Here is a 12,605-nt window from a genome sequence, read left to right as displayed (position 1 = left end):
TGAATGACTGTTTTGAAGCAGGGAAGGACACGGGGAGCCCTGGATTTAAGGATATCTGTTGTCTCCACCAAAATATTTCTCTTCTGACAAAACTCAGTACTCGATTTAAAAAGATAACGGGTGTTGGTGGGATCAAAGAAGTTTCAGATACCACTGTATATTTCTCATGTGGAACCTTGCCGGGCGTATCATAAGATTTTTTCTTTCCTGAGGAAGAAAAGCTATTTGAACTGATGTGTCTAGTTTACATCACAGGACACAATGTGTGAGAGAGTCAAGAAAGACTTCTGAGTGTTCTCTTGGAATCCTGGCTTGTGTAAGATCTTTCACCCATTACAGAGATTCCTAAAACTTTGAAAAAGATTCTGCAAAATGACCAAGTCGCCAAAATATGGAAAAATGTGGATCTCATGTAGCCTGCAATGAGGTATAACTGGAGCTAGACACTTTGTGAACACTCTTGGTGCAGTGGATAGTTCAAAGGTTAAGGTAGAGAACTGATAATGTGATCCAGACGCAGAAAACATTAAGAAACGTCTGAAGTCTGGGTGAATAGGTATGTGACACTAAGCTTCTTGTACGTTTAGTGTTACCAGGAAACTTGAAAGAGGAAGAAGAGGTACCAGGTTGTGAAGCGACATAACTCTGAATTACACCACTATCACAAACAAGTTTAGGAAAGAAAGATCCAGAACTGGTCTCCAAATATTTTCTTTTTTTTTTGGCACTTAGGACCATCCTTTAATAAAAAATACTTCCTCACTTGGGAAGGAGGAATTGATTCTAGCAGTCCTTAGGACAGCATGTGATGAAGAACAATTGGAAACAAGTGTCTTAGCTGAAGGATGAGGAATGACCCCCTGGAAAGCAGGAATTTCTTCCCACTGCCATCTCAAATCTTGATGAATGATATTCAGAACCCATTTGCCTGAGGCCATCTACTGCCAAAAAGAAAAAAAGAGAAAAAATGGAGATTAAGACTTTCTGACAGAAAAGGGGGGCCTGGGTGGGAATGGGTCAGAAGTTCTCTTGAACAGTCATTCGGACATATTGAACTGTCCTTAGTTTTGGGAGGTTAGAACTTCTTTCTGGAACTCTCTTGCCATTCCTTCTTATCTGTTTACCTGAATTCTGTTAATTACTATTTATTCTGTTTTCTGCCAGAAATGGAAAAGGAGAAAGAAAATCCCTTGGACAATTTGGAAAAGGAGAGCTAAAACCTCTTAAGAGATTCCCTGGATCAGCTTGCCCTTTCATCACACTTTTTGATCACCTCTGTGGCAAACAGGCCAAACACTATCCAAAGGAGTGTTTAAAATCTCATTTTTAACATAACCTAGAAGACGCTGAGAAAGCCATACTCCCTTAAATACTCCCTTAAAACAGTACCAGTGGCCATAGCCTTGGAAGTATCAACAACGTTGTGCAACAACTGCAAACAATAGTTAGTGACTTGTGCAAATGAAGAAACTTAAGTTATTTAAAGCAGATTTTTCCTCACAAGAAGAAACTGCAGATAAAACATTCTTCGTGTTTTCACAATTTGTCATAACAAACTTTAACATATGAATCTGACTTTTCAAAATTCTGAAAATCAAAGTTGCAGAAGTATACACTTCTCTACCTATCCATAACTGTCCCATCCTTAAGAGAAACAATAAGACTGGAATTAACTAAGTGTTTAACAGCAGTGGGATCAACTAAGAATATAGCTACTGGCTCATGTTAGGCAATACTGTATAAAAAATTTAAAAGAGGGAAGAATTTTATACATCCTGTCTGCCATTTTAGGGGCAACTGGCTGACTACAAGTAAAACTACAAGCGGTAACACACATCATCTAAGCCAAAAGAACAGGAGGAATGGGTGGAGGTTAAGGAAAATCCTTCTGCAAAACTCATAGTATTTTCTGAGCCACTGAGAAACCTCAGTGTTCTCCCGCTGAAAACACTGGCACATTCTAGTAATAGTCTCAGAGAAAAACAAATCCCCACACGAAGCATCAGAAACTCAGCTCTCCTCCGAGTCTGAATAAGAAATCTGAGGGAAAAAAAAAACGTGAATCTTTTCGTTGCATCTTCCTGTTCAGATTCAGAATCCTGAATCTCTTCAGGAAAAGAGGATTCTCTCTTTCTTTTACCGGAAAATACTATCCAAGAAGGATCTATAGCCTGAATTAAACTCTGAGCCAGACCCAGTAAACTGCTCCTGACTACAGAAAATTGAGAAGGAATAGATACATTCTTGGTTTTCTGTTTCTTTTTGAGAGGAAAAATGGGGCCAATTGTGTTACTAATGGCAGAAGCTGCTTCCCCAAAGATGGGTACAGCATTCTGGCACAACAGGAAAACCTTTCCTGTTCCCTCTCCCAGGACTGACAAGACTGGCTCTCCCTAGCCTGTTGAGGGGACTCCAACATCCACAGAGGACATGGCTAACCCAAGGTCCACTGAGACTGACACCAGAGGGAGATGGGGTAAAAGATGAGTGGTCTGAGGTACAACAAATGGCCACAGCAGAGTCATCCACCTGAGGCTGAGGTAAACTGTTAGCCTGCTGTGGTGGCAAAGGCTGTTTGCTTAACTTATTTTCTTTTTATAGCTGGAAGAAGGACCAACAGCAGGAACAGGAGTCTGTTCCATGGTCAAGCTGAAACTGCTGCCTCCTTCCTAGGGAAGACAAGCAGCAAATGCTGGTGAAAGTACCAGTCCACAAAAGGTAACTTCTTTTGACAGAAAAAAACAGAGTTAAATGCACTTTCAAATAATATGGCAGTCCCACCAAAGAAAAATTAACAGATTTTTTTCCACAGAAAATATCTTTTCAGTTAGTTAACACTACTTGTAAACTGACAGAAAGAAATGAGTGCTCCATTTAAAACTACATTAAAGTCTCAAGACAGTCTGTTAAAACATGACACTCTTATCTTTAAAATAACTTTCCCCAAAGAAAAAAGTAATAGAATCAATAAATTTAATAAAATGGAATATTTTTTCCCCAAAGGGAACTTACTATATCTAACCAGCAAAGGAAAGCAAAGGCGTACTCTTCTGGGGCAGTAATGCTCTTAAGGGCTTCGTGGTCAAACCTATATTTTGTGGAGCTCAGCTCAGCTGGAGCTGCTTGACAATTTTGGTGCATGGAAGGCACCCTGAGGCTTTGGAAGCTGTCTGGCCATTATATTCTTGGCAAGATATAACCCATACAGCTAAAGCTACTGCGCAGTGATCAAGATGATGAACAATAACTTTAGCCAAAACATCCATGAAGACTTTAAGTAACTTGGTTGGTGCCAAGTCTAGCCTGCTGGTCATACAATGCATGCTCAAAATCAATTTCCTGACCTTGGAGTAGTTAATGTACCGTAACTCCCATTAGGTAAAGTCAGAAGCCACAGCCTATCAAGGTAGAAAGAAGAGTTTATTTTCTAATGAGATCACTCTTAATGGCAAAGACTTTAGCACCATCCTCACATTCAGAGTTGGAAAATGCCTTCAGTTTGATAAGAGAGGCTAGACTGGACATTCTGTCTACAACTTGGGAAAACTAAACATTGTGAAGGATCTTATCCAATATGCTGATGATCCCACAACTGCTACAGCAAACTATACATTGGAGTCTGTCCAGTTTTCCCCAAAATAAGCATTATTGTACTTGACTGTGCTGTCACTGAAGAAGTCTCACCTGCTAAATTCTTGGTCTGTATAAATGATAACCAATTGACATTTGAACTATACATAAAAATGCTGTAGCAAAAGCTAACATGAAGCTTAGCGAATTGTATAAACCAAGCCATTCCTTGCAAAGAGGATAACAGCAGCTGCAGCTTTTTCCTACCTACTGAATTATTTATATATTTAATAACTGGATCTTCTGAGTCACAGACAGAGAACCACTGATGGCAAGATAATCACCTGAAAGGTCAACGGTACAGTGGTTAAGCTGTATGCTTTTCAAGCACAAGGTGCAGGGTTTGATTCTCACCACTGGCAAGAGCTTAACAATATTACATTCTTTCTAAAAAGAGGTTTTTTTTTTTCTATTTTATATACCTGGCAATCATCCAAACTTGGAACATGCAGGCAAAAAATGTAAATGACAAATGATCTAACCCAAGACCTGAAATTCAGAACAGAAGTATTTATAACAACTGCGAAACAGGGAGCATCAGAAGTTATTTTATGCATTCATAATTTAAAATATATTTGTTAGTATTACATACTACCTTTCCCTGTGATTTTTCGAGTTTTTCTAAAGTTACAGTAACTGACATACATACACAAAAAGGTAAATTAAATTGTAGTTTTGTAGTTGTATTAATGGCTTCAGAATGTCTCAGCAAGGATTAATCCACTACAGGGTCGTAGAGAAGCCAGAGCCTATCTCACCAGTTTACACAACAACAAACTTACTTGAAAAAAAAAAGCTTTTACACTGAAGCTGATACATCTCCATTTTAAAAAGATAGCCTAATCTGCACAGTGATTGTCTTCTCAAAAGTGAAGAAAGTGGTAAATGCCTAGACATTTCAGCAGTATTTTAATGTTCATCTAAATAATTTTGAAAACTACAATACTGTAGTGAGAAGGAATATGATATGTCAAGACAGAGGGTTAGTTTTTGGGTCGATTGTGCAGGTCAGAGATAAGAAATGTCATGTGAAATCATTTTTCTGTACAGCACTAAGCATTTGAAAAGGTGGCAACCCTAAAAGTGAACACAAACCCAGAGTGAAGCGTATAATGACTTTACCTGAATTTGAAACATATTAGTATAACTATTCGTAAAGCCATATCTCACTGAATCTGTAACTCAATGAACAGAAGCCACTGACTACAACTCGACAACTCCGAGAAGTGAAACCTAACAGAGTTTTCTCTCTCTCAAGTTGGTGGTTACTAGTCAGGAACGTGAGTTTCCAGCGTTTTTTATTTCAGTGAGATGAGGCTTGATGTAGCTGCATCTCAACAAAATAACAGAGACCCTTTATGTGATAGCACTTCTTTTGACTGAACATTCATTTGCGGTTTGGTTTTACCAAATGTTTGATTTACCGAACATTTATTTTGATTTTTTTTTTTTTTGCCAAAATAGGTAAGCTATATGCCTGTGTCTGTGGGCTAGCTGTGTGTACGCGCACGCACATAACAGGGTTTGCAGGTTAGAAAAAGGGTTAGTTAATGGAATATATGTAGTTTTATGCATCTGTATGGGCTATACCTCTCAACCTCTTTAAACAAGAAATCTGGACAAAGCCACAAATTCAAGTAGGACAAAGGCCCAAAAATAGGGACAATTTTTAAATATTGCTCTTACAAACTTAGAAAGTTGATAGAATAACAGGTTTTACATTAGCATGAATTTTTTGAAGGGTATGAAGTCTAAAACTCAAATGTCTGTCATTATGTTCTAACTTCAATCTTTAATGATTTAGCATTAATTTGCCAAAAACCCACAATTTTATGAAAAACGGACCAAAAATATGATGCAAAAATCTGGACATTCTGCGAAAATCTGTATAGTTGAGAGGCATGGTATAGGCCTATTTAGTGTAGTTTTACTGTTAGGGTAAAGCTTTTGTGGAAGATAAGGTGCAAGGTTAGGGATAGGGACAGGGATAGGGTTAGCACACGAGTAAGGTGGTGGAGGGGGCTGCCCAACCTTACACAGGCATGCTGACTGTAACCCTATCTATGTACCTTACCTTCTGGAAAACCCTCTCCCTAACATTAACAATATTCAGACAAATTTGGTCTGGTAGTTTTGTTTGTTTGTTTTTTTTTTCTTCCTGTGGTAGTGCTTTACTTACTGCAAAATTATATTATTTGTTTTTTGTGATTAGTTGTGAATGGGTTTGTTTGGGTTTTGTGTTTTTCTGATAGGTTTGTAATTTTCAGTTATTTTCTGATTCAGTATGTTAGTTTCAGTCTAATTGTCATTCAGGATGTTTTACTGTGGGTTTGTTGACTATATTCACACACAGAGACATATAAACAAAGCGCATATAGGAAGACAGGCTCTATGAAATCACTGTCCTTTAAAATAATTTTAATGCTGGAATCAACACATCCAGTTACAAAAGTTAGACAAGTGTTTTCACTTGTCTGGACTTCATCTGACTATTAGATCCATATTATAGCTATAACCTTAACAGCAATCAGGATGATAGATACAAGAAATTAGTCAATAGGAAATGTAAGAAGTATAGGACCCTGAGAGTTACCAGCTGAATGGGAGGAAGGATGCTCACTGTTTCAGAGTTGGGCCACTGCTGAAATTATCACTAAGTACCACAACAAGCAATTGGCAGCAAACTCTTGGAAAAATTGTCCTACAGCAGCAGATGCAATTAGTGGAACTACAAACAAAGCAGTCCACCTGAGTTGAGAAAACTCCTTTTTAGATACTGAAAAAGGGCCTAAAGTTTGCGCATCTGCCAAAGATAACAAACAAGGAATAAGGTGTGGACTATAGTCAGGCAGCTGGATTTTGAAAGTCTGCTCAGAACTGGAATTCAGGTGTCAAACGATAAGAGTATGGCAATAACACAAGTTACCAGTGGAAAGCAGAGTGTTGGCAAGGATCAAACTATTACGATGGAGTAGCTAGGTCGAGTGACTGAAAACTCCAGGTCAGTACATACGTTAATACACACACATCTATATATATATACATACACACACACACATACGTAACATATATATATATATATATATATATATATATATATATATATATATTCACAAACGCATTCTATGGTCACCTACAGGAATGTATAGATAGTGCTATCCCAAATAAAACCAAAACTCACTCCTCCAAAGGCAGGAGACCTGTCTGGTGGACCCCAGCCATAAATAAGCTATACAACAAAAGGAGGAAGCTACTACATGATAGAGCAAAATCCTAAAAAAGGAAGGCATCTCTGATCAGTACTAGCAAGAAGCTACGATCCCTCATAAAATCATCTAAGGCCAGCTTCGAAAGAAAAATTGCACAAGATACTAAGGACAATCACAAGGCCTTCTTTAGTTATGTCAGGAACCTGGGCAGCAACTCCCAGATATGCTCCGAGTTAGTGCAAAATGACAAAAAATACACTGAACCCACAGACATTGCCAACATCCTGGCAGACAGATTCAGTGCAAATCCCCCCCCCCATCCCCCCCAAAAGTGAAAATCTCCATCCCAACAGAGTGTAGCCTCCCAGATATCACAGATGAACAGGTGAGAGCTGCCCTCTCCAAAGCAAAAACACAGCATCAATGGGACCGGACGGTGTCCCGGGCTGCATCTTACACGAGCTACAAGATGAACTTAACCCTCACATTAAGTCACTGTTCAAGCTCAGCCTTACCACAGGATATGTACCCAAGGAATAGCATACAGCAACAGTGGTCCCGCTCCACAAGGGAGTTGCCGCAACAGACCCCGGAAACTATCGCCCTATAAGCCTGACTAGCCTGGTCTGCAAAGCTATGGAGCATATCATCATGGAACTCATAAACAATGACATCGGAAACCTTCAGACGCTGGATCCTACCCAATTCAGCTTTGTTAAAGGCAGATCTTGCCTCTTGAACCTGGTCGACTTCTTTGAAACAGTTACCAGGGCCACAGACGAAGGGAAGGTAGTCCACACAGCCTACCTGGACCTCGCAAAAGCCTTCGACACAATACCCCACTCAGGAATCATAAATAAGCTCACCAGCTTAAATATCAACCCCTATGTCACAAGATGGGTTGCGAACTGGCTCAGGGATAGAACCCACATGGTCAGAATTGGAGGTGCCTTGTCAGACTCTAAACCAGTCACAAGTGGCGTCCCACAAGGTTCAGTCCTGGGACCTCTCTTGTTCGGTGTTTATTTCTCTGAGGTACAGGCAAACACGGGAGGACCATGGCTGACCAAGTTCGCAGATGACTGCAAACTGGGTGCCATAATAGACTCTCCGGCTGACACAAGCATCCTCCAAAAGGGTCTCACAGAGACAGATAACTGGTGCCAAAGCCATGGCCTGAAGGTAAATGCTAAAAAATGCATAGTCATACCCTTTGTGAAAAACAAAGTGCCCACAGACTACCACATAGGAGGTGATCCATTAACTACGGAGGAAGTAATTAGGGATTTGGGGACCCAAGTAGATAGTAATCTCTCCTTTGACAATCACATTGCCAAAGTGGTTAGAAAGACCTTCTATATAGCCCACCTCATCACGAAATGTTTCACATCTAGATCAAGAGAGGTCGTTGTGCCACTCTATTCATCACTCATCAGGCCCATAATTGAATACAATGCCCCATTTGGGATGTACCTTACCCGATACCTGCAGCAACTGGAAAGACCCCAAAAGTACCTCACCAAGAAGATCAAGGGACTCAAACAGATGCCCTATGCAGTTAGGCTAAAGAAACTCCAGCTCTACTCAGTTGCTTACCGCCTACTCAGAGGCGATCTGTGCCTGACATATAAAGCCATGTCCAACCCAGAATTAATGGACATGCTCCACCTCACGAAATCCAAATCCCTTAGAGCTACACACTCCAGAGACTTGAACCTCAGCACAGAAATAAATAGGACATGCTGGAGGGACAGATTCATATCCCAGAGGCTCCCCTCACTCTGGAACAAAATCCCAATCCATGTCAGGCAGAGCCCCTCACTGACCCTCTTCAAGAGAAATCTTGACGAGTGGATGGGAGATCGTAAGTATACCCCGGGATTTCTTCTGGGTCCCTGCTAGGCAGAGGGAAAAATAACCTAACAGTAAAGGGGCTATATTCTGTGACCTACTATTCAAAGGCACAGTCTACAAATCTAAAAGGGTGGCGAAAGCCAAACACACTTTGGCTAGGCTTATAAATGCCCTAGGGCAGATAGCCTAGTATCAACCTATGAACCTATAAATATATATATGTACATATGGAAGTGTGTGTGTGTGTGTGTGTGTGTGTGTACGGTACTGTGGGTGTCCATGTGCGTGTTTTTTTTCTGTGATGTTTGACATTTTGATGGGAGTTACTTTACGCGCGCACTTTTGGTGGGATAGTATATTAACTCTCAAATTCTTCGGTTCTAATAAACTTAATAAAATATTAGGAAACAAAGAATTTACAGAAAAGCTGTCTGTAAAAATAATCCGAACCTTTTATACTTTTAGGTAGGCAACTGACATTCCGAATACAATTTTGCTTGCAAATTTCTTTAGTGTCTGTCATGTGTAGGTGGTAAAGCTGTTCTTTTTCGAGTTGCTGCGTGGTGATCACGGTGCTACCTTCCACAAACAGATATCAGTGTTTGTGGAAGGGTTGCACCGTGATCATTAAATGACACCAACCAACACCCTTCAACGTCTTTGCGCAAGAAATTTGGACAAGGCCCAAAATAGTGGATAGGGGAGACAAAGGCCCACAAAATAGGGTCAAATTTTAAATATTACTCTTATAAACTTAGAAAGTTAACAGAATAACATTTGTGGTAGCATGCATTTCCAAAGGATACAGAATCTGAAACTGTAATGTGCGCATCTGCAATGATTTGCTTGAAAACCTCCCATTTCTTGAGAAATGGACCAACATATGAGGCAAAAATCTTGAAAGCTAGAAGGTATGACCTTACCTCAAGGGGGGGGGGGGGGTCACCCCACTCATACCCACGTCTAAACTTTTCCTGATTTTGAAGTCTGTGAATATGTAACGACGTCATCAAGCACAACACTGTTCAGTGAGTTTCTGCTTTAAACTGTCACCTGTCGTATTATTGTCAGTCTTCTCTCACTACCATAGAAGGATCTTTAACTGTTAAAATGAATGACGTATCTTCCCTGAAAAAAAAGTGCGACAGCTGAAAGGTATTCACATCTTACACGCGCTATATGGTAAAAAAAAATTATTTCGCGCTCAAAAACTTTTCCCTCGTTTCACTAATTTCTGCCTGCCCCATTCATTACCAGCATTATTTTCTTTTCTTCACCTAAACTTTTTTTCGCTTCACACAAGTTAAGAACTGACACAGTCGTTCAACCAGAAACGTACGCTTCTGTTACAGGTACAGGCTGAATTTCATCAGCGTCTTAAGCACGGCTTAGTTAAAATTTGTTAACAGGTGTGTAGAAATTATGCATTCTTTACTTATGTTATTTAACTTTCCCATGTGGCTACTGTCAATCACTCATTTGCCACTTCGCTATTCCACCCCCTCCTCCTTTTTATTCCTTACCTTGTACGTCGTCTCCTTTAGTGCCATAACCAGACACATTTCCGTTTCTTTTACAAAAAGACAGCACATTGACAGCGCTTTTTTATTGTAATGCGTTTCTTTAAAACATGTTTTTGTCGTTGCCAGTTTTATTCCTTTTAAAATTATTATTCCATTTAGCTGGGTTAGTTAAAGGATACTTCCATTCCACGATGCTGATGCAAGCCCTTCTTAGTGGGTTTTTCAGACTGAGGCAAAAAAGTGCCCGGGCAGGCCGGTTCGAAGCCGCGATAGCCAACTTCTTGGCTTTTTCTTTTTGCATTTTCCTTAGTTGCAAAGAACTGCTGTCCGCATTTACGGCATTAGGCTCCATTTTCACCGTTATATATCTCTATACTTTTTTTCTTTGTTTTCCCCTTCTTTCTTAGTCATCCGAGTCTCCCAGGCAGTGAAAAAGAGCTGCCCCCTTCCCTCGCCCTTCTACTTACTGCTGAGGTTCCCCTAAGTGTTCGGTACTTTTTTCTGCTGAGCTAGGATTCTTGGACTGTAAAGAAACACCGCTGGGGCAGGGGGTGTATAAATTTAGCCTCTGCCAGCTTTCTTGTCCTGGGCTGTAACTGCTCCTGAGACAGCAGAAAAGAACTCAACAGCTGTCATTCCAAGTCATCATGGCCCAGCAATGCTGCAGATACTTTCCTAAACAACCCCACAGGCTAGAAAGAAAGGAAAGCAAACGCTTTTACGGTGTAATAAATCTACCCTGCTTGGCAGAAACACGACACAAAGAGCTATGAAACGGGATAGAAGTTTCTAAAACATTTGAGTAACAAATATGCTTTAATAACGCGGGTCCATGGTAGAATACGCTGTCTCTCTCCATAATTGTTCAACCTGGTCTGTCAAAAAAATCGGCAATGAATGTTTATAATGTAGTTAGTTCTCACCCTGCCTACACCTGTGTGGATTGGTAGACATCTTCTGGAATGGGTTTCATTGTATTTGATAATTATAAATGTAATAATGACTTTAGGTTGGAGTTGCTGAAAGTATTTGCATATCTGCAACTTGTAAAAGAAAGTCTGTTTGGAAATATAGAATAGTCTCTATTTTGACTTTGGTTCTTTTTCAGACATAAACTGAAAACGAAAGTTTGTTACATTTCATTTATGTATAATTCTGACACTGAAATGTAATTATGAACAAAATATACTGACAGAGCAGTTTACTTTTAGAAGCCTGCTGTATTTAGAACTACTGCACTCTGGACCTTATGGAATGAAACTAGTAGGGACACAGCAGTTTTCCTGTGCTCCACCTTGTACAGCACTCTAGCTTTGTAGCAATCCCAGTTTGAATGGGTCTACGCAAATTAAAATTGTTGTAGTTGTAGAACTTTGTCAGTAACAAATAAGAACATTTTAAATACTGTAATAAAAATGTTGGTCTTTACTATGAAATTGACAGAATCTAGAAAACACTTACTATAGAAATGATTGTTTTGGTATAATGGCAGGCTAAATGCATTATTGTACCTGTCTCAAATATTTGGATGTATGTATAACAAAGATGGGTACTCTGTAGTGATTGTTCCCCAACATGTTTAAGTTTGAATAGACAAGTGAAGAAGCCCAATAGAGCTGAGGCACTGGCCATGCGGTAGTAAATCCTTACATGACTTCCATCCCCTGGGAGATAATTAGCTATTTTACTGTCTTAAAACTTTTAAATTTTGGGTACTGTTATAGCAATAACCCATACCTGGGTGTGGGTAATGTGGGATTTACCCACGGTTGGCGTGGTTTTACCAAACAAAGACAACCATGGGTAAATCCCGCATTACCTACATCCAGGCGTGGGTTATTGCTATTATACTATGACATTATTTAAGAAAAGAAATAATTACTTTTCTTAAATAATGGCATTGTATAATGCCTCTTTGCTGCCCTTCCGCAGCTGTCTGGTATCCGTGGCAGTTCTGATGTATTACACATGCCCACGCAGTACATCAGAGCTGTGGCCAAAAGCAACAGAGAAAGCAAGATCTCCGTTGCTTTTTACTGTTTCGCTATGTTAAATGGGTTTAACATAGCGAGACACAAAAAAAATAAACAAGATGTCCGTTGCTTATTTTAAAGCTGTATCGCTATGTTAAACCCATTTAACATAGCGAAACATAGTAAAAAGCAACTGAGGTCTTGCTTTCTCCGTTGCTTTTTTTTTAAACCTGTCTCGCTATGTTAAATGGGTTTAACATAGCGAGACAGCTTTAAAATAAGCAATGGAGTGTGGGCTAAATTACTAAATGCATGGACCCAAAGTGCAGTAGTTCTAAATATACATCATGCTTCTGATATTGTCTTTAGAAAGGCTGTAAGTAGATACATTGCTAAAAAACTGATAATGTTTTACA

General features: G+C 39.7%; 1 protein-coding gene across 2 annotated transcripts in view; it reads right to left on the bottom strand.

The window, feature by feature from the left end:
* The window catches only part of CACNA1S (calcium voltage-gated channel subunit alpha1 S), a 3,469,037-nt gene extending 3,458,215 nt beyond the window's left edge, over window positions 1-10,822 (bottom strand). Inside the window, exon 1 of one of the 2 annotated variants that reach the window (XM_044076603.1) lies at window positions 10,396-10,822. In XM_044076603.1, the coding sequence (XP_043932538.1) occupies window positions 10,396-10,568 (173 nt within the window). In that variant the 5' untranslated portion in view covers window positions 10,569-10,822. The remainder of the gene's footprint in view (window positions 1-10,395) is intronic. The other variant, XM_044076604.1, reaches the window with a different exon arrangement.
* Window positions 10,823-12,605: the final 1,783 nt, after the last annotated feature.

The sequence above is a fragment of the Protopterus annectens genome, chromosome 7.part0 (genome assembly GCF_019279795.1).
Source record: "Protopterus annectens isolate FY-2018-M chromosome 7.part0, PAN1.0, whole genome shotgun sequence".
Taxonomy (NCBI): domain Eukaryota; kingdom Metazoa; phylum Chordata; order Ceratodontiformes; family Protopteridae; genus Protopterus; species Protopterus annectens.
Note: the sequence above shows the minus strand (reverse complement) of the source record. Positions and strands in the feature narration are given on the sequence as shown.